Here is a 21782-nt window from a genome sequence, read left to right as displayed (position 1 = left end):
GACTGCTGATCCCCCCAACCCCATGGTCACATGGGAATTCAGCCCTCAGAGGCGGCGTGGCCTGCTCTTGCCTCTGCCCACCCATCTCCGGCAGTCAGGGCTGCAGTTTTCAGCCATAGAAGGGCAAGGCTGCATGCGGGTGCACCCGGGAGGCTGCCCGGCGGGAAGACTGAGCTGCCTCTGCTGGTTTCAGCGGCCTGGAGTGGGGAGGGAGGAGGGGGATAAATAAAGCCTGCAGGCCAGCCAGCTGTCCCGTGCTGGGGCCCCCAGGCAGGCCCTGCCACCTCTCACCTGTCCCAGTTTAGAAACTAGAAAATCCCTCACTGCTTCTCCAATGGAAGCTGCCCCAGGAGTGGCCCAGTGGGGCCAACCAGCTGTTCGGTGCCAGCAGCTCCGGAGTATGTACATTTCCACTCTGGTTCAAACTTGTTCTTCTATTCGCGGCTCCATTAAGAAAAACTTTCATCTGCAGGCTGGACTGGGTTGGGATTCAGCAAGTTGGTGTGGCTTCTCCGAGTTATTCTGCAGGGGCCTGTGAGCAGTGGAAGGGCCAGACATGTGGATTCCCAGGGCTGGTGGCTTCCTTTCTCCAGGTCTCAGTGTCCTCATCTATAAAATGAGATAAATTCTGCCAGAGTTGCTATGAAAAGAAAGTAAATGAGACAGAGGAGCCCAGCACCGTGCCCTGGGTGAGGTCACATGCAGGTCTTAGTTGTGTCTTTGCCACGGACTCCAGAGGTGGCTTCCTGGAGAGAGGGAAAAGATCTTAAGCTTGAAAGCCTGGGCTTGAGCTCCACCCCTTCCCAGTGATTTCCCAGCCTCTGCTTGGATGCCTCCAGGGCCCGTGAACTCATGCCCTGCCCTGCCCTGGCAGCTCCAGCTCTAGCAGCAAATGTTTGCTGCCTCAGTTTCCCCCTTAGTAATCCACAGACCCCCGCCCCAGCAACCCTGCTGACGTTGATGCTGGCTGGGACAAGGTTTTCTCTGTTCAGCTCCTTTCTGACTCTGACCCTACCCCTATTCCCCAGTCACCTCCCCTCTTGACCAATCCTCCACCCTTTGCCTCTTGCAGAGATTTTGATTCCCTTTCCAAGGACAATGTCTTCGAGAATAACCGTTTGGTAAGTTCCCGGACAGATGGAAGCCCAAGAGGCTCTGTGTGTATGTGTGTGTGTGTGTTTGGTGGGGAGGGCAGGGGTCTTGCACGTTGGCTGCCCTTGTACACCAGCCCTGGCTGCACCTTTCCCCACCCTCTGCTTCCCACCAGCCCACTCATGCATGGAGCACCAGGCTTCCCCTTTCTCCAGGCCGTCCTGTGGCACTCGGGTGGGATTAATACTGAGGGGAGCCCACAGTCACCCCATCCCACTGAAGGGAGCTGGGCCTAGGCTGAGGGGTCACCCCCTAACGCTGCCTCCTCCTCGGCCTCCTCTTCCTGCTGCGGCTGCTCCCACTCTTGCACCTGTCACCACCCCAGGCCTTTGAAGTGGCTGAGAAGGAGCTGGGGATCCCTGCTCTCCTGGACCCCAATGACATGGTCTCCATGAGCGTCCCTGACTGCCTCAGCATCATGACCTATGTGTCCCAGTATTACAACCACTTCTCCAGTCCTGGCCAAGGTGAGAGGGGGACTCAGCCTTTCACGGAGGCTGGCCCAGGGGGTGGCCCTGGGGATGTTTGATGCTTGCTACTGGTTTTCTGAGTTGTAAACAGGCTGCTGAGGAGTGTATCATTCATTTACTTATTCATTCATTCACTCATTGAAATATTTCTTTTTTTTTTTTGAGACAGAGTTTCGCTCTTTTTTTTTGAGATGGAGTCTCGCCCTGTCACCCAGGCTGGAGTGTGATGGCACGATCTCGGCTCAGGCTCACTGCGACCTCTGCCTCCTGGGTTTAACCTCCCGCCTCAGACACCCGAGTAGCTGGGATTACAGGCACCCGGCACCACGCCCGGCTAATTTTTTATGTCTTTAGTAGAGACAGGGTTTCACTATTTTGGTCAGGCTGGTCTCTAACTCTTTTTTTTTTTTTTTTTTTTTTTTTTTTTGAGATGGCGTCTTGCTCTGTCGCCCAGGCTGGAGTGCAGTGGTGCAGTCTCGGCTCACTGCAAGCTCCGCCTCCCAGGTTCACGCCATTCCCCTGCCTCAGCCTCTCTGAGTAGCTGGGACTACAGGCGCCCGCCACCACGCCCGGCTAATTTTTTGTATTTTTAGTAGAGACGGGGTTTCACTGTGGTCTCGATCTCCTGACCTCGTGATCCGCCCGCCTTGGCCTCCCAAAGTGCTGGGATTACAAACGTGAGCCACTGCGCCCGGCCCGGTCTCGAACTCTTGACCTCGTGATCTGCCCGCCTTGGCCTCCCCAAGTGCTGGGATTACAGGTGTGAGCCACTGTGCCCAGTCCCACTTTTTTTTTTTTTTTGAGACGGAGTTTCGCTCTTGTTGCATAGGCTAGAGTGCAATGACGCGATCTTGTCTCACTGCAACCTCTGCTTCCTGAGTTTAAGCGATTCTCCTGTCTCAGCCTCCTGAGTAGCTGGGATTACAGGAACCCGCCACTACGCCTGGCTAATTTTTGGTATTTTTAGTAGAGATGAGGTTTCACCATGTTGGCCAGGCTGGTCTTGAACTCCCGACCTCAGGTGATCTGCCCACCTCGGCCTCCCAAAGTGCTGGGACTACAGGCGTGAGCCACTATGCCCAGCCATAAATAAATAACTTTAGAAAAAAAAGAAAATAGAGCCGAGCGAAGTGGCTCATGCCTGTTATCCCAGCACTTTGGGAGGCCAAGGCAGGCGGATTGCTGTTGAGACCGGACTGGGCAACATAGCAAGAACCCGTCTCAACCAAAATAAAAATAAAAAAATTAACCAGGCATAGTGGTGGCACACCTGTAGTCCTAGCTACTTGGGAGGTTGAGGTGGGAGGTTTGCTTGAGGCCAGGAGTTCAAGGCTGCAGTGAGCTGTGATCACACCAGTGCACTCCAGCCTGGGCAACAAGAGCGAGACCCCATCCCTAAACACAAAAAATAAACAAGAAAATTTAGAACATGGCAAAAGCAGAAAAATTAAAATAATATGTTATACCCCTTCCCCCGATGTAACACTGGGGATTAAAATAATTGAACAAATAACATTATGTATATTTTAATAGAAAACAAAATGAAAGTATTTCCAGACCCCGGAGGCTTTGGTCAGAGGCAGTCTAAGGTTGGGGTTAAGAGCATGGACTCAAAATTTTCACTTTGCCATTTCTTCTTTGGGTGACCATGGGTCAGTTATTTAACCACTCTGCCTCAGTTTCCCTTTTGCACTGAGGATAGGAATAACACGCATCTCACAGGGTTGACTTGAGGAGTAAATGAGGAAATGTATAAACCAGTGTTTGGCACCTATTTAGATTAGTATTCTTTTTTTTTTTTTTTTTTTTGAGACAGAGTCTCGCTGTGTCATCCAGGCTGGAGCTCAGTGGCACAACCTTGGCAGACTGCAGCCTCTGCCTCCCAGGTTCAAGTGATTCTCATGCCTCAGTCTCCCAAGTAGCTGGGATTACAGGTGCACACCACCACGCCTGGCTTAATTTTTGTATTTTTAGTAGAGATGGGGTTTCACTATGTTGGCTGGGCTGGTCTGGGATTTCTGACCTCAAGTGATCCACCCACCTTGGCCTCCCAAAGTGCTGGGATTACAGGTGTGAGCCACTGCGCCCAGCCAAGATTAGTATTCTTTTTTTTGAGACGGAGTCTCGCTGTCGCCCAGGCTGGCGTGCAGTGGCGGGGTCTCGGCTCACTGCAGGCTCTGCCCCCTGGGGTTCACGCCATTCTCTTGCCTCAGCCTCCCGAGTAGCTGGGACTACAGGCGACTGCCAGCCTGCCCGGCTAATTTTTTGTATTTTTAGTAGAGACAGGGTTTCACCGTGTTAGCCAGGATGGTCTCGATCTGACCTTGTGATCCGCCCACCTCGCCCCCCAAAGTGCTGGGATTACAAGTGTGAGCCACCGCGCCCAGCCAGAATTAGTATTCTTACTACTACTTTTTTCACTGATTAGCATTTAGCTGGCTTCCTTAGAATCGCAATTCAGCCTTAGCCCACAGCCTTCCTTGTGGCCAAACCTGAATCTCTCTCTACTGAGCTCTTCTCTGGGACTCTGTGGGGTGGGTGGGGTGTGGGCAGCTGTTGGTGGTACCCAGCTCATTCGTTGGCCCTCTCTGGGCAGCCTGGTGGGCAGGGGCAGCCCTGGTGGGCACAGCTTACTGTGCTGAGTGTGGGCATGGGCACTCCCTTGCCCTGCAGGGATTCTCATTGATAAAGGTACAGTTTGTGGCAGACAGTCCCTTCTCTGTTATGCTGCCTGTATTTTCAACCTCGCAATGTATTTTCATACCTTCTCTAATAAACCTGCCTTTTGTAATAAAAAAAAAAGGTACAGTTTGTGCCTTTCATACAACTTGGCCCCTAAATGCAAACCATTTTTATCCCATCTGCTGCTTAAGCAAAGGAAACAGTGATGTGTTCCAACTCTGGAGGCAAAGCTGGCTGTTCGACTCCCCCAGATGGTCCTGTACTGTACTTTCTGGGCGAGTGGAGGCATTTCAAGAGTGACTTTGACTAGCCTTGACTTTTTACCTGACTGGGTAACTTTGGAGCCTGCCCCTGGCTGAGATGTCGTGGCGCTGTGCTGAGTGTTCAGCTGTGCCACCATGCTCAGTGGGTGCCAGTAACCCCGGACACAGCAGACAGACCACCGCCCTGGAGGAGCTGCAGCCTGCTCAGGGAGCCAGGGCATGAGTGAAGGAAGCCGAGCGGCTGTGGGAAATCAGAAAGGGGCTGGGGAGTATGTCACGATGAAGTCCAGCTTCTTCATATGGCTTCTAAGGGCCTCTCCCCAGTCAGCTGGAGCCACTCCCGGCACCAACCATAGTGTTGTTGAATTTCTTTCTTTTTTTTTTTTTTTTTTTGAGACAGAGTCTTGCTCAGTTGCCCAGGCTGGAGTGCAGTGGCGCTATCTCAACTCACTGTAACCTCCACCTCCCAGGTTCGAGCGATTCTCCTGCCTTAGCCTTCCGAGTGGCTGAGTGGCTGTGATTATAGGCGCGTACCACCACATCCAGCTAATCTTTGTATTTTTAGTAGAGATGGGGGTTTCACTATGTTAGCCAGGCTGGTCTTGAACTCCTGACCTCAAATGATCCACCCACTTCAGCCTCCCAAAGTGCTGGGATTATAGGCGTGAGCCACTGTGCCCGGCCTGAGGAGCTGAGTCTTAGAGGAACCCAGGGTGGGTGGGTTTGTTCTGGTGAGGGGGTGTGCAGGCCAGGTTCTGGCCCCCGATACCCACTTGGGGATAGGCAGGACAGCTCCTTGTCAACCCCACGGAGGCAGCCCCTTTCCTGAGCTGTCAGGCCAGCACCATGTGGTTACTTTCTTTTCCTTTCCTTCACCTCCTCTACCCTGGTGGCAGGGAAGCTGCTGGTGCAGCCACACGTGGGTGCTGTGTTCTGTGATCGTACTGTTGCACCATTGTTCAGATTGGCTCTGTGCAGTAGGAGTCACTCTCCCCATTTGATGGAGGTTCAGTGAGGTTCATGGCTTGCCCTCAGCGCTTGGCTTAAAACTGGAAGCGTCCCTGGGCCCGCATGAAGTGGGAAGCCAGCTCCTGTCCCACCGCATTAGGTGGTCTGCCTTAAGGTGATGGCTACAGGTCTCAAATCTTCAGCCAGGTTGGGACCCCCTGGGACTCCAGGATCTCCACCTGCTTCAGGACCCCTTTCCCATCTCTTGGCAGCTGGTGTCTCACCACCCAGAAAGGGCCTGGCACCCTGTTCCCCGCCGTCTGTAGCACCTACTCCAGTGGAACCAGAAGATGTGGCTCAGGTAGGCAGATCCCTGGAGAGGTGGGAGGGCTGGGGGTGGAGGGGGCGAGTTATGTGGACAACTATCATTGCAGTGACTGGGTCATGTGAGGAAGTTAGCCCTGACAGTGTTCAGAGGGTGCCTGTTCTCTGTCCCTCCCTATTGGCTTTGGGAACAGGTGTCCCTGACTGGGGCAGTGAGGCATGGGTCAGGAGGCCAGTCCCGTTCTATGGGCAGGGAGCCCTACCTCCTTCTCCAGGGCTCAGGTGGGGTCAGGAGATGCCAGCTCTGGCAAGGGGAGAGAGGGCGGTCCACAATGCTGACTTCACCATCATGGGACTGTCAGGAGTTACACACGTAGTAAAGCAAAGATTCCCCTTGATTCCTGTGGAGACAGCTTTAAACTTCCTGGCTTGATTTCCTTTAATCCTCTCAACAACCCAGGGAGGTCGGCATTATGGGCCCTGATATGCAGATGAGGAAACTGACGCTCAGCGAGGTTTAGTCATTTGTCCAAGGTTACTCAGTAAGGAAGTGGGGGCCAACTGCCAGTCACCTGTTTGAAGGGCTTAGAGCAAGTGACACCAGCCCTTCACATCTGGACAGCACCTTACGGTGTGTAAAGGGCCTTCCCCTCCTGCTCCCATCTGCTCCTTGCTGGAGGGAGCTAGCCGCAGGATGGGTGCCCCATGAGGGTACATGGGGCCGAGGCTGGCAGGGGTTATACAGTTTCATTCTGCAGGTGGGACCCAAGCCCACACTAGAGCAGCTTGCTCAGGTTCACTGTGCTTGGACGTAGAGAAACTGGGATTTAAATGCGTGGCAGTTCTAGGAGAGAACAGAAAAGGCAGCTGAGGTGGGCCTGGGAGGACAGGAACCCGTCAGGGGGGCTCCCCAAAGGGGAGGAGGAGGGGGCAGAAGCTGCCAAGGGGAAGGGGCTGCACAGCCAGGAGCTGCCTTCCTTGGGGGAGGGAAGCCTCAGAAACCGGAAGTCGGGATTTTCATGTTTCCACACTGGCTCAGTGACCTTGAACAAGGCTTTGCCCCCTTCTGGACTTTGGCTTCCTCACTTGGGAGACAGTGGCAGCCTCCTCCCCTCTGCCCCTCCTGGGGCCCTGATGAAGTCCATTTCCACCACGAAGCCTGGTGCACACTTGAGTGATGGTGGCCGTTGGAGGGAGGGAGAGGGGAGTGATGTGAACAGGATGGCTGGTGACCATGTCCTGCTCCCAACCTCCCCACCTCGTTCTCTGCAGGGCGAGGAGCTCTCCTCAGGCAGCCTGTCAGAGCAGGGCACCGGCCAGACCCCCAGCAGCACGTGCGCAGCCTGCCAGCAGCATGTACACTTGGTGCAGCGCTACCTGGCTGACGGCAGGCTGTACCACCGCCACTGCTTCCGGTGAGTGGCCAGGGCTGCGTGTTACCCCCGAAACCAGGGAGGGGGCTACCATGGGTTCAGCACACACAGTGCGCCAGGCACATTGCCAGGCCCTTCACACCAGAGCCCCTGGCTTCTCCCCCGTTTTACTGATGAGCAAACCAAGGCTTAGTGAGGGGAAAAGCACTCGCTCAGCCACATGATTCGAGACAGAAACGGCTAGAGCACAGGGGTTTTCCTTCCAGCGCCTACGCTTTTTGAGGATAACTACTGGATGAGGATGAAGGAGCACTTTAAAAGCCATGTGTACTTTAAAAGCCATTGAAAATTAGCCGGGCGTGGTGGTGCACACCTCTACTTGAGAGGCTGAGGCAGAAAAATCGCTCGAACCCGGGAGGCAGAGGTTACAGGAAGCCGAGATCATGCTACTGCACTCCAGCCTGGATAACAGAGCAAGACTCTGTCTCAAAAAAAAAAAAAAAAAAGCCATTGAAAAAATAAAATGAAATATTTTAGCTTAAATTTTTTTTTGGCCGGTTATGGTGGCTCACGCCTGTAATCCCAGCACTTTGGGAGGCTGAGACAGGTGGATCACCCTGAGGTCAGGAGTTTGAGACCAGCCTGATCAACATGGTGAAACCTCATCTCTACTAAAAATACAAAAATTAGCTGGGCGTGGTGGTGGGCACCTGTAATCCTGGCTACTCGGGAAGCTGAGGCAGGAATCTCTTGAAGCCGGGAGGTGGAGGTCGCAGTGAGCTGAGATCGCACCTTTGCACTCCAGCCTGGGTGACAGAACGAGACTCTGTCTCAAAAAAAAAATTTTTTTTTCTTTTGAGATGGGTCTACTATGTTGCCCAGGCTGGTCTCAACCTCCTGGGCTCAAGTGATCTTCCTGTCTTACCCTCTCAAGTAATCGGGACTACAGGCATGTGCTACCATGTCCTGCTTGAAGTTGTAAAAAATTACATTAACAACTTGCTTTAAGTATGTGGCTTCCAAGGGAAGCCAGATTTTAAGAGAGTGGTATAAGCAGCAAGGAAAGTAAAAAAACTTAGAAAATTCATGAAAACATTTTATATGTTTCAAAAATGAAACCAAAAGAGGAAATTGAACAGTCAAGGAAGCCGGGAGTGGCAGCACGCACTTGATCTGGTTGAGTGTGCCCCTGAGTGGGGGGCAGCTGGTGCTGGAACCCTGGAACCTGACTGCAGAATTGGGGTGTCATGGGGAAAAATCTCGAGGAGGGAACAGACTCTACCAACACAGTCACATCTGGCTACCAGGGCAGTGTTTTAGAAACTTTTACAGGCCGGAGCTGGGTGTGGTGGCTCATGCCTATAATCCCAGCACTTTTGGAGGCCGACATGGGAGGATCACTTGAGGCCCAGAGTTTAAGACTAGCCTGGGCAACATAATGAGACTCATCTCTACAAAAAAATTAAAAAAAAAAAAAAAAATAGGCTGGGCGTGATGACTCACGTCTGTAATCCCAGCACTTTGGGAGGCCGAGGCGGGTGGATCACAAGGTCAGGAAATCGAAACCATCCTGGCTAACATGGTGAAACCCCGTCTCTACTAAAAATACAAAAAAAATTAGCTGGGCATGGTGGCGGGCACGGTGGCGGACGCCTGTAGTCCCAGCTACTCGGGAGGCTGAGGCAGGAGAATGGCGTGAACCTGGGAGGCGGAGCTTGCAGTGAGCCGAGATCGCACCACTGCACTCAAGCCTGGGCGACAGAATGAGACTCTGTCTCAAAAAAAAGAATTAGCCAAGTGTAGTGGCATGCACCTGTAGTCTTAGGCACTTGGGAGGCTGAGGCAGGAGGATCACTTGAGCCCAAGAGTTTGAGGCTGCAGTGAGTTATGACTGCACTACTGCACTCCAGCCTGGGTGACAGTGAGACCCTGCCTCAAAAATAAAAAGAAACTTTTTATAGTAACTCCTAGTAAAAAATACACTGGACACTGTGACTAGATGTAAATATTTACCTGAAATAAAACTGTGTAAGTAGAGGCACAGCTGGAGTAAGAGTTTCACAACGCACTATTTGGCCTTTCTTGTATGATACAGTCTTATACATTGTATCTTATTCTATTTCATTAACAAAACACAGCCGGGAGCAGTGGCTCACACCTGTAATCCCAGCACTTTGGGAGGCCTACGCAGGTGGATCACTTGAGGTTGGGAGTTCGAGACCAGCCTGGCCGACTTGGTGAAACTCCTTCTGTACTAAAAATGCCAAAAAAAAATTAGCCAGGTGTGGTGGCAGATGCCTGTAATCCCAGCTACTCAGAAGGCTGAGGCAAGAGAATCTCTTGAACCCGAGAGGCGGAGGTTGCAGTGAGCCGAGGTCGCACCATTGCACTCCAGCCTGGACAACAAGAGTGAGACGCCGTCTCAAAAAAACAAAACAAAACAAAACAAAAACAAAACACAAAACACCACCTGACTGGGTAAAAACCACCGCTTTATTTTCCTGAGCCACTCCTGGATGCAGCCACTCACTGGATGCCACCTCTCAGGGGGACCTTTGCATCTTCCTCTTGCAGCATAAACTGAAGGCATTTTTCACAGTTTCTGTTGCTGATTTCATGTGATTTTGTGATTTTATTGTTCCACTATGCTTCTGACAGTTACTGTTTTCTTTATCCTCTGGGAAGTCTAGGGTATGGAGCCTGGAGCTTGGCTGGCAGTTGGGAGGAGGGAAGGGAGGAGACAGCCGTGGGTGCGGCTGGAGGGGTAGCCAGTGCCTGGGCCCGGCTGCCTGGCTAAGTGAACCCCTGTCCTGTCCCCTGCCAGGTGTCGGCGGTGTTCCAGCACCCTGCTCCCTGGGGCTTATGAGAATGGGCCCGAGGAGGGCACCTTTGTGTGTGCAGAACACTGTGCCAGGCTGGGCCCGGGGACACGGTCGGGGACCAGGCCTGGGCCCTTCTCACAGCCAAAGCAGCAGCACCAGCAGCAACTCACAGAAGATGCCAAGGATGTTCCAGGAGGCGGCCCCAGCACCAGTGCTCCTGCAGGGCCTGAGGCCGATGGACCCAAGGCCAGCCCTGAGGCCCGGCCCCAGATCCCTACCAAGCCCCGGGTTCCTGGCAAACCACAGGAGCTGGCCAGCCCTCCTGCGGGCCGCCCCACCCCTGCCCCCAGGAAGGCCTCCGAGAGCACTGCCCCAGCACCCCCCATGCCCCGGCCCCGCTCCAGTCTGCAGCAGGAGAACCTGGTGGAGCAGGCTGGCAGCAGCAGCCTGGTGAACGGTGAGCAGGGTGCAGTCGGGGCAGGGGGCACTGGGTGGCAGTGCACTATCTATTGAAAAGTCTGTGCATCTGGGAGTGTTGGTGGGCCCCTCTCCATCTGTGCCACTGTGTGCTGTGCTGTATGGGGGCCTGGCTGTGTTTTTGAGGTTATTATATATATAGATAGATAGATAGATAGATAGATATTTTTTTTTTTTTTTTTTTTTTTTGAGATGGAGTTTTGCTCTTGTCCCCCAGGCTGGAGTGCAGTGGCGCGACCTCGACTCACTGCAACTTCCACCTCCTGGGTTCAAGCGATTCTCCTGCCTCAGCCTCCCAAGTAGCTGGGATTACAGGCATGCGCCACCACGCCCGGCTAATTTGGTACTTTTTTTTTTTTTTTTTTTTTTTTTTTTTTTTTTTTTTTTTAGTAGAGACGGGGTTTCTCCATTGTTGGTCAGGCTGGTCTTGAACTCCCTACCTCAGGTGATCTGCCTGCCTCGGCCTCCCAAAGTGCTGGGATTACAGGCGTGAGCCACCATGCCCGGCCTATTATTATTATTTTTGAGACGGAATCCCACTCTGTCACCCAGGCTGGAGTGCAGTGGTGCGATCTCGGCTCATTGCAACCTCTGCCTTCCGGGTTCAATCAATTATCCTGCCTCAGCCTCTTGAGTAGCTGGGATTACAGGCTACCACAGCCTGGCTACTTTTTGTATTTTTAGTAAAGATGAGGTTTCACCATGTTGGCCAGGCTGGTCTTGAATTCCCGACCTCAGGTGATCTGCCCACCTCAGCCTCTCAAAGTGCCGGGAGTACAGGCATGAGCCACTGTGCTGGGCTCTTACTTTTTATTTTTTTTGAGATGGAATCTCACTCTGTCATCCAGGCTGGAGTGCAATGGCACGATCTCGGCTCACTGCAACCTCTGCCTTCCAGGTTCAAGCGATTCTCCTGCCTCAGCCTCCCAAGTAGCTGGGACTACAGGTGCACACCACTGTGTCTGGCTAATTTTTGTATTTTTGGGTAGAGATGGGTTTTCACCATGTTGGCCAGGATGGTCTCGAACTCCTGACTTCAGGTGATCTGCCCGCCTTGGCCTCCCAAAGTGCTGGGATTAAGGCGTGAGCCACTGTGCCTGGCCTGTTTCTGAGGATATTAATTCCTGCCACAAATGCCGAGTTCCTGCAGCCTTTGCCGTGCTGTGTTCTCCATGCTGGGACAGTGCAAACAAAACAGACCCAGGCCCCACCCCTACGCTGCCTCCCTCTGCATGCGCTCTTTTGCATCTGTTCTTGTGGGCTTTAGTTTCAGGGTGTGTAGTAAGTGCCACTCGGCATGTGCCCGTGTGTCCCCGAGCTCTCTGGAACTCTGCATATTGGTGTCCTTCCTGTGTGTCCTGGCCCATCCACAGGCACACTGCAGGTGACCTCCACGCCCAGCCTCTATACTTGTCTATTTCTAGAAGGGGAGAGCTCAGGGGATTGGGGAGAGCAGAGGGGTCAGGTGGGCTCCGGAGCCAGTGTGAGTTGCAGTGGAGACCCCTGGCCCATTCTGTGGGTGCATTCTCCCCCAACCCCACATTGTGGAATGCTCCCAGATGACCTCCCCGGGTTTCTGTGAGCTTGTAGGATTGAGACTCCTTGTATAAGGCTGCTGGGCAGCCCTTATCATTCCATTAGGGAAGGCATTGGTGGCCACGGGGAGAGAGACTCCCAGGGTCACCCTGCGACTTGCACCAGAACATTCTATTTGTTCAGCTTTTGTGGAGGCTGGATCTGAGCTGACCACTGGGGACACAGAATACTGTTCAGGCCTGTCCGTGCCTTCAGGGCGCTCCCAGCGTTGAGGTGGAGACAGGCACAGATGCAAGGGTTTCAGTGGATTGTGGAAGTCTTGTTAAGTTGGAAGGAGGGGAGCAGGGGCTGTTGTGGGATTCACAGAGGACACTCCGGAGTCTAGGACTTCCAGGAGGAGGTGGCTCCCAGGCTGAGTTGAGATGATGTTTTCTGCCCACACTGGTGGGGGGTGTCTGAGGGGATTTGGGTTTCTTCTCAAATGAAATGCAAACGGGGTCTCAGGTGGCCTGGCCTTGACCCCTGACTGTTCTCAGCCACCTGGGTGCTTATCTAATCTCCATGGGCTGGGCTGGGGAGGTGCGAGGGTGCCAGGAGGAAGGCGGGGCGCTCTGGGGAGGCAGGTGCTGTGGCTGGCTCCCTGGGTGCCCACCTCCTGCTGCCCATGAAGGCCTGGCTCACTCTCCTTTCCCATCTAGGAAGACTGCATGAACCGCCTGTCCCCAAGCCGAGGGGGACACCGAAGCCGTCCGAGGGGTATGTCGATCCCTGAGGGGCTTTCCTGCTTTGGAGGCCCTGGTGGTGGGAATCGGGGTACTCTGGTGCCGAGTAGGGAGGGAGGCTTCCTGTGGATGGGCAGGGCGGGGCTCAGGAGGGGAAGGAGAGCTGGGCCCACACCCCGTCTCCTGAGGCTCACCCTGGGATTCCTGCGGCCAGCGCCTGGCCCCCTCCCCAGGTCCCTGCTCCTGTGGGCAGTGCCCGGTGCAGGCAGCCACCTCTGGTACCCGTCACCTCTCCAGGCTCCTTTGTCCTGTAACGTGGGAGGCTGAGGCTTGATTATAGAGTTGATTTGAGGCTTAGCAGCAGAGTATAGAAAGACCTGGGAAAGCTCAGCTGTAGTACCAGTCCCTCAGGTCCTGCAGCACGGGACCCTGCTTCATGTGGAGGACATCTACTTCAGCTGTTATTTGGGGGCCATGCTTCCCCCATGTGGTCGGTCTGTAGGGAGCCAGGTGGGCCATGGCTGTGCCAGTTGTTAACGTTTACTGAGTCCCTGGCACTTAGCAGGTGCCCCAGTGCCCCGCCCGGTGCTGGACTCCATAGCTCACTGCATCCTTACACCAACCCTGTGAGGCAAGGATTATTAAGGTCCCCATTGAGCGGAAGGAGAGACCAATACAGAGAGAGGTCAGGTGACTTTCCCAGGTTACATGGATTGTAGATGGCAGAGCCCCTCGTTGATCCTTTCCTGAGCTGGGTTAACAGCAGCTCTGTGACTTGAACGTTCACATTCTCTGGGCCTCAAGGACTGTGACTGTAACAGTCCATTTCAGACTGGCCCCATGGGGCTGGGGGTGGGAGAAGGGAAACAGCCATTTCTCATCTACCCCCTTTGAAGTGGAGTCAAAACTGTCTAGAGAGAGAAGGAAGCTGACTCCTTGCCTCTACTAATGGTTTCTGCTGCCTCCCCGCTCCGTCCAGGACACCAGCCCCCAGGAAGGACCCCCCATGGATCACGCTGGTGCAGGCAGAACCAAAGAAGAAGCCAGCCCCACTTCCCCCAAGCAGCAGCCCGGGGCCACCAAGCCAGGGCGGCAGGCAGGTGGAGAATGGAGGCACCGAGGAGGTGGCCCAGCCGAGCCCAGTGGCCAGCCTGGAGTCCAAACCCTATAACCCCTTTGAGGAGGAGGAGGACAAGGAGGAAGAGGCTCCAGCTGCACCCAGCCTGGCCACCAGCCCTGCCCTGGGCCACCCGGAGTCCACACCCAAGTCCCTGCACCCCTGGTATGGCATCACCCCTACCAGCAGCCCCAAGACAAAGAAGCGCCCTGCCCCGCGTGCACCCAGCGCGTCCCCACTGGGTGAGTGCCTTTCCTGGAGCTCTCCTAACAGTCGGAACTTGGGGGTAGGGCAAAGGCCTGGGGAGGGGGTGTGGTGAGGCAGAGCCTCCCAGGCCAGGCACCACGTGTTTCATGGGTGACTTCTCATTTAATCCTAGAGCAAACCTGTGAGTAGGTATCGTCACCTCCACTTTGCAGGTGAGGAGACTGAGGCACAGAGAGGCTAAGTAGTTTGCCTAAAGCCTCTCAATGCTTAAGTAGTAGAGGCAGGATTTGAACCTGCGGAGTCTGACCCGAGTCCATCTCTTCACCCTCCCTGTCGTGCTTGTTAAATGTGCTGTCTAGTGGTGTGCTCAGTGCAGCGAGGGGCTGATGGAAAGGAGGGGTTTGCTTGAATCCTGCCTAACTCCGTCACTGTCGCTGCAGTTCCTGAGCGATCTGGGCTCTCACCTGGCCATGTGTGACCAGGTGTAATGACTCTGACTGTCCCTGAGTCTGTCTGTAGTCCTCCATGTGATGTGGTGGCTCAGCTCCAAGCTGCTGGGTCTCCTCCGCCCAGTGCTTCCCCCCTCACCCAGGAACGCTGGAGTTTTTGGCCCTCACCTTCTCCCAGTCTTCTGATACCCTGAGCTGGGTTTTTGGCCCTAACCTTCACCATGGCTGGGTCTGGCCGCCTCTGAGAGTTCCATGGGACCCCCTCTCACAGTGGGGCAAGAGCGTGCCAGAGCTGGCAGAGCAAGTGCTCAGGGGGTCTGAGTGGAGCCCTGGGACCCCAGCTGAGGCTGGCCTGTCTGCTTGGAAGTGGTGGGCAGCTTCAGGGGACAGCAGAGGAGCATGAGTTCTGGAGTCAGATACAGTGGATTCAATCCCAGCCCATGCTGGGGTGAGCGCCCTCTCCTCTCTAAGCCTGTTGCCTCATCTGGAAAATGCAGATAATGTGTTTGGAAGCATCATATCCGTCGGCCACGAGGAGATAAATTGGTGCCCGGCAGTGCCTGTCCCAGAGCTGGTGGCTGCGAGGGCTGCGTGCTCCTCCCCCCTACCTCTGCACTGCAGATCAGGGGCAGAGGCGGGGCCGCCTCTCTTCCTCTGGCGTTCCCAAGGTGGTTTTGCTGTGGGTGCCCTCATGGGGGCTATGGGAAGTGTAGGGAAGTGGAGGCAGCAGGCAGAACGCAAGGCGGGCGGGATGGACTCGGGTGGCTGGATGCACCTCATGACTTCCGTCCTGCCGGGTGTTTGCTGTTCCCTGGGCCTTGGCCCTGTGTCGATGTGGAGGGCTTGGGTTTCCAGGGCTGCCTGCGGCTCTGTTGAGAGTGGAGCCGGGAGGTGGGGCTGGAAGCCCTTGTGCTCCCCTTGTGAGGTGTCCTGGTGCTCATCCGCACAGCTCTCCACACCTCCCGCCTCTCGCACTCGGAGCCGCCCTCGGCCACACCATCGCCAGCGCTCAGCGTGGAGAGCCTGTTGTCCGAGAGCTCCAGCCAGACTGCAGGTGCGGAGCTTCTGGAGCCACCAGCTGTGCCCAAGAGCTCCTCAGAGCCTGCTGTCCATGCCCCTGGTACCCCTGGAAACCCTGTCAGCCTCTCTACCAACTCCTCCCTGGCCTCCTCTGGGGAACTAGTGGAGCCTAGAGTGGAACAAATGCCTCAAGCCAGCCCTGGCCTTGCCCCCAGGACCAGGGGCAGCTCAGGTCCCCAGCCAGCCAAGCCCTGCAGTGGCGCCACTCCCACGCCTCTCTTGTTGGTTGGAGACAGGAGCCCGGTGCCTTCCCCTGGAAGCTCGTCCCCACAGCTGCAGGTAAAGGTGAGTGCCCCCTCACCCCCCCTAAAAGTGACATCCTCTCTAGTGGATGCGGGTCTGGTCTCAGAGCAGAAATGTCCAGGGCCTTTTCTTTATTTTTTTGAGATGAAGTCTGTCTGTCACCCAGGCTGGAGTGCAGTGGTGTGATCTTGGCTCACTGCAAGCTCCGCCTCCTGGGTTCACACCATTCTCCTGCCTCAGTCTCCCGAGTAGCTGGGACTACAGGCGCCTGCCACCATGCCCGGCTAATTTTTCGTATTTTTAGTAGAGACGGGGTTTCACCCTGTTAGCCAGGATGGTCTCGATCTCCTGACCTTGTGACCTGCCTGCCTCAGCCTCCCAAAATGCTGGGATTACAGTTGTGAGCCACCGCACTCGGCCTTTGTTTTTTTTGAGACGGAGTCTCGCTCTATGGCCCAGGCTGGAGTGCAGTGGCGTGATCTCCGCTCTCTGCAGGCTCCGCCTCCCAGGTTCACACCATTCTCCTGCCTCAGCCTCCCGAGTAGCTGGGACTACAGGCGCCCGCCACCACGCCCAGCTAATTTTTTGTATTTTTAGTAGAGACGGGGTTTCACCGTGTTAGCCAGGATGGTCTTGATCTCCTGACCTCATGATCTGCCCCCCTCGGCCTCCCAAAGTGCTGCAATTACAGGCATGAGCCACCGCGCCCGGCTGTCTAGGGCCTTTTCTGTCTTTACTGGCCTCTGACTTCCTGAGTGGCCTTGGCCAGTCTATCTGCCCATTACCCACTCTGTCCATTGAGGCACAAACCCATCTGTCCATGCTTCCATCCATCTGCCAGAGCTCCCACCTATCTATCCACCTGTCCACAAACATAGCCTCCCAGGTCTTATGTATCAGGGCCCCTGTTTGCCTCCCATCTCCTCCACTGGCCTATTTGGGTTCCACTCACCAGCCACCAGTCATCCCGTATCGTCTGTCCGCTCTTCCATTCACTCAGGTTCTACTGATGCCAGATCCTGGACAGAGTTGTATTAAAACCCTATCGTGGCCGGGCGTGGTGGCTCACACCTGTAATCCCAGCACTTTAGGAGGCTGAGGCAGGCAGATCACTTGAGGATAGGAGTTTGAAACCAGCCTGGCCAACATGGTGAAACCCCGTCTCTGCTACAAATACAAAAATTAGCCAGGTGTGGTGGTGGGCGCCTGTAATCCTGGCCACTTGGGAGGCTGAGGCAGGAGAATTGCTTGAACCCGGGAGGTGGAGGTTGTAGTGAGCTGAGATGGCCCACAGCCTGGGCGACAGAGTGAGACTCTGTCTCAGAAAAAAAAAAAAGACCCTGTCTTTGGCCTCCAGGGGCTCACGATCTGCTCAGGGAGATAGACGTAATGGTCGTTTTGGAAGGTGACCTAGGGTAGAGCACAGAGGGGAGGGGTTGACTCCCTTCTGCAGAGACCTGGATCTCCCCGCCATGGAACAGGGGAGCTGGCGTCTCTGAATGCCTCCCATGTGCATGGCTGCCTGGGCTCCACAGGTCATATGGACATTGTGGTCCCTGTCCCCAAGGTGCTCCCAGCCAGGTCAGGGTGAGGTGCTATAATGACCACACTGCTGCGTGTGGAGTTTTTAGTGGGCAGGGGGTCAGCCCCCAACACGCAGAAGGACCTAGGACACACAGCTTTCCTGGGCGCTTCCGTTGTGTGCCATGAGGAGTGTTTACCGAGGAGAGCAGACGTGACCCTATGCTGTCCTCCTGCTGCCTTGCTGGGTTCTGTCTTTTCTCAGGTGACATGGGCGTGGGGAGTGTCTGGCCGGGCACCCATCCAGGCTGCTCCTGTTCCAAATAGGCTGTGTGCTGTGGGCTCACCTGTTTCTCAGCCCCATACTGAAAACCTGGGGACTGCCTGGGCTCAGTACTTTCCTCCGGGCACCCAGTTCATGAGGGGCCTCTCTTGCAGCCACAGCGCCTTTGGATGGCCCAACGCTCTGCAGTCCTCTGAGCTCCCAAGGCTCATCTGGCCCCAGGTAGAGGGTGGCAGAACAGCCTTTGTGGGGCAGCTGAAGTTGTGGCCTGACCCTGCCCATGTGCCTCAGGCATCAGTGAACCTTCCCTGGCCCCAGCAAGAGCCTCTTGGGCATTGATTCTGGCTCTGCCTCCCACTTCCCTGGGCAGGCCCCATCCTCCTCTGGGCCTCGGGCTCCCGCAGATGGTGAGGGGCTGGCAGCAGCAAGTGTCCTGAGTGCTCGAAAGACCCCCTGGCTCCTTGGTGGTGGAGGGCACAGGGGTGGGTCACCTTCGGATTCTCGTGTTTGGTGTCCTGGGCTGCGTGAGGATTGGTCTGAAGTTTTGGGGCTGGGAAAAGGCTGAAAACCTTTGAGGGGCTCAGGGGCTTTGGGCTGCTTGGCTCTGCTGGCCCCTCTGGGTATGTTAGAGGGAGGGGGCAGAACCCCAGGTGCACTTGTTTGTGGGGAACCCCTGTCCCACTGTCACCCCAGGATTAGGGGAGACTTTCAGAGGCAGTGGGGGCCTTGGGGTACCACCCTGGGTCATTGGGTGGGTGCTGCCCTGTGGGAGCCAAGCCCTGGCTCCTTGCTGTGCCCAGACTTGGGCCCCGGCACCCTCCCTGCTTCAGAAACCCCACAGCAGCTCCCAGCCCGAGAGCCTCTCTCCCTGGGCTGGCACAGGCCTCCCCCTGCTCCGCAGCTGCCGAGGGAAAGCTGGGTCAGTGCTTCTTGGAGCATCCCAGGTCTCAGGTGAGGCCTCTGTAAGGGGCTCACAGTGACGTCTGTTTCCGATGAGCTGGGAAGAGTGGTTGGGAAATAGTGACGTTGCCCATGTGGTGGGCAGGGCCTTGCCGTGCCCCGGCGGTGGGGCTGCCCCGGCCTATGCTGGCCTCAGAGAGGGCAGGGGTCTCCCCAGAGGCACGGAAGGATGCAGGGCCTGGGCTCTGGGTATGTGGGTACTGAGCTGGGCAGCAGAGGATGAGGTCTTTCTCTGGCAGGGAGGGAGGTACCCTCTGACTCCATCTGCTGGTCAAGCACTTCCTGGCTGGGTGACCCTGGGTGAGGAACTTCACCTCTCTGAGCCTCAGAGTCCCCACTGGGGAGAGGGTGGTTATGAGGCCCGAATGAACTACCATAGCTCTGTCTTGCCCTAAACCCAATGCCATTCTGTGCCTCTAGGGAAACCCCTGCCCTCTCTGAGGCTAGCACAGCCAGGCATCCCCACCACTGGGGCACAGTAGGGCACTGCCTGCCACATGGGCAAGGTTCTAACCACTACCCCTCAATGCTAGATGGCTGCCCAGGCCCTGAAACAGACAGATTCTCATCCCAGCTTGGGTTCATGGGAAGTGTGTGGCCGTGAGCAAATGACTTAACCTCTCTGAACTTGAATTTACTCAGCTGTGAAATGGGCATTGTAATATCCACTTGGCAGGGTGTTTGGGAGAATTAAACAAGGATGTATGAAAAGGCCAGGTGTGGTAATCCCAGCACTTTGGAAGGCCAAGGCAGGAGGATCACTTGAGCCCAGGAGTTTGAGACCAGCCTGGGCAACAAAGTGAGACCCTGTCTTTACAAAAAAAAATACAAAAAATTAGCCAGGCATGGTGGTGCGAGCCTGTAGTCCCAGCTTCTCGAGAGGCTGAGCTGGGAGGATTGCTTGAGCCCCAGGAGGCTGAGGCTGCAGTGGAGCTGTGGTTATGCCACGGCTGCACACCAGCCTGGTGGCAGAGTGAGACTGTCTCCAAAAAGTGTAAAAAGTATCCAGTGCAGTAACTGACACACGGGAAGAGCTCTGGAAATGGAAATATTTGTTGAATGACTGAGTGCATCAGAGATGGAATTCGAGGAGACTCTCTCTTTGCCTGGGTCCTGCTGGCCCTGGAGTGCTGGCCTGCTTTCCATGTTCCCAAATACCAGGCTGCTGGGGTCTCACATGCCCTCTTCCCAGGCTCACCCTCTGTCACGTCTCCTTCCCTTTAGTCCTCCTGCAAGGAGAATCCTTTTAACCGGAAGCCATCACCTGCAGCATCGCCAGCCACAAAAAAGGCCACCAAGGGATCCAAGCCAGCGAGGCCACCTGCCCCTGGACACGGCTTTCCACTCATCAAACGCAAGGTACCAGCTGGGAGCCCCCCGAGACCAGGCTGGCCTGGGCTGGCACTCCCCACTCTGCAGCTGCAGGCTTCCCCTGGGACTCTAGGGAGGCTGGCTGGCTGGGCAGCTGGCCTCAGATGCTCAAGAGAGCAGTCTTGGGTGGCCCAACTGGAAGATCTAACTTGCAGCCTGGAGGGATTTGGAGCAGATCAGCCCTTCACCACCAAAAGCAGTGGGTGGTGCATTTAACTTGTTACTAACAAGTTCAAGTATCAAGCACTCATGATACACTGCTACTTAAGCTGATTAGAGTGTTCTCAAGTTTATCTCGGTAATAAGGTCACTCTCACTGACATTGTGATACCCTTTCTGGAGTGGCAGAGAGGAGGCGTTTCCGTGAAGGGCAGGGAGTCATGCCACCTTCTGGAGTGTCTGTTGGTGCTGGGACCAGTGGCATGCAGGGTTGTGGCTGTCCCCACACTGGCCCCTTCCCCACTGGGACCCTACCTTCTTAATATGCTGGGGTGGGGGGCAGGGCCCGGGCCCTGGAGCCACCAGTGGCCAATGCTGGCCAGAGAAGAGGGCAAGGCTCCTGGCAGCAACCAGGCAGGGGAGGGCTCGGCTGGCCATCAGGTGACCAGATGCTGTTGGGCAGGTCCAGGCTGACCAGTACATCCCTGAGGAGGACATCCACGGAGAGATGGACACCATTGAGCGCCGGCTGGATGCCCTGGAGCACCGTGGGGTGCTGCTGGAGGAGAAGCTGCGTGGCGGCCTGAATGGTGCGGGAGCGGCTGGGAGGGCCTGCTGGGTGGGGCTGGGGGCAGGAGCCTCTATTGCCCGGGGAACTGAGCCAGGCATGGCAGCCAGCCCTGGCCTCAGTGGGTATCTGGCTTCCAGAGGGCCGTGAGGATGACATGCTGGTGGACTGGTTCAAGCTCATCCACGAGAAGCACCTACTGGTGCGGCGAGAGTCTGAGCTCATCTATGTGTGAGTCCCCCCGCCCCTGCCCGGGGCATCCCTCCCTGGAATCCGTAGAGCTTAGAATGGAGAACCCTTACCCTCTTCCCTCATCAGTAACAGCGCAGGGCAGGGCAGCCGGGGCTGGGGCAGAATTGTTAAGAGTCATCTTATTCCCACCCCTAGCTTCAAGCAGCAGAACCTGGAGCAGCGCCAGGCTGATGTCGAGTATGAGCTCCGGTGCCTCCTCAATAAGCCAGGTGAGCGCAGCCACTGGCACTCCCCTGGCACCTGTCCTGGGGCCTGGTGACACGGAGGAGTGGGGGAGTGGGTGGACAAAACCCCAGTGGGACGCACAGGCAGACTGGGGACAGGGCCAGAGGAGGAGGCGCGAGGCAGGGCTGTCTGGGTCACCCCTGAGGATGGGAGAGACTGTAACAGGCAGTAAGGTGGCTGGGGCTGTGGTAGGAGAAGGAACCGCACAGACAGTGTGGGGTGTGGACGTCCGTGGTACCAGGGATGACAGGCTCTCAGGGAATGAAGATCAGGCCCAGGACCAACCCGGCCTGATTTGTGCGTGGGTCAGACCGTTCCTTCTTCTGCCACTAACTTGCTGTGTGACCTTGGGCAGGATTCTTAGCCTCACTGAGCCTCAGTGGCTTCAAGTGTAAGACGGGAATGAAGGTCCCCACCTCCTCGCGTGTTCTTGGGACCGGGAGATAGTGGATGTGGACTCTGTACCCTCTGAGGGGCTGATGGCTGACGGTTACCATGTGGCTGAGTTGGGGTTTGGTGAGGAGGGCTCCTCACACGCCCTCTGACAGTGGAATGCAGTGAACCGCAGCTGCAGGCAG

The 21782-nt window shown here is 55.8% G+C and overlaps 1 protein-coding gene across 1 annotated transcript in view; it reads left to right on the top strand.

The window, feature by feature from the left end:
- Nucleotides 1–21782, top strand: part of MICALL1 (MICAL like 1) — a 34839-nt gene that overhangs the window by 4764 nt on the left and 8293 nt on the right. The window contains exons 2-13 of the mRNA XM_030815579.1: nucleotides 1073–1121; nucleotides 1478–1619; nucleotides 5788–5876; nucleotides 7112–7254; nucleotides 10037–10491; nucleotides 12746–12803; nucleotides 13749–14128; nucleotides 15492–15907; nucleotides 19854–19988; nucleotides 20623–20749; nucleotides 20868–20958; nucleotides 21115–21188. Coding sequence (XP_030671439.1) covers nucleotides 1073–1121; nucleotides 1478–1619; nucleotides 5788–5876; nucleotides 7112–7254; nucleotides 10037–10491; nucleotides 12746–12803; nucleotides 13749–14128; nucleotides 15492–15907; nucleotides 19854–19988; nucleotides 20623–20749; nucleotides 20868–20958; nucleotides 21115–21188 — 2159 coding nt within the window. The remainder of the gene's footprint in view (nucleotides 1–1072; nucleotides 1122–1477; nucleotides 1620–5787; nucleotides 5877–7111; nucleotides 7255–10036; nucleotides 10492–12745; nucleotides 12804–13748; nucleotides 14129–15491; nucleotides 15908–19853; nucleotides 19989–20622; nucleotides 20750–20867; nucleotides 20959–21114; nucleotides 21189–21782) is intronic.

Source organism: Nomascus leucogenys, chromosome 7b (genome assembly GCF_006542625.1).
Source record: "Nomascus leucogenys isolate Asia chromosome 7b, Asia_NLE_v1, whole genome shotgun sequence".
NCBI classification, from domain to species: domain Eukaryota; kingdom Metazoa; phylum Chordata; class Mammalia; order Primates; family Hylobatidae; genus Nomascus; species Nomascus leucogenys.
Note: the sequence above shows the minus strand (reverse complement) of the source record. Positions and strands in the feature narration are given on the sequence as shown.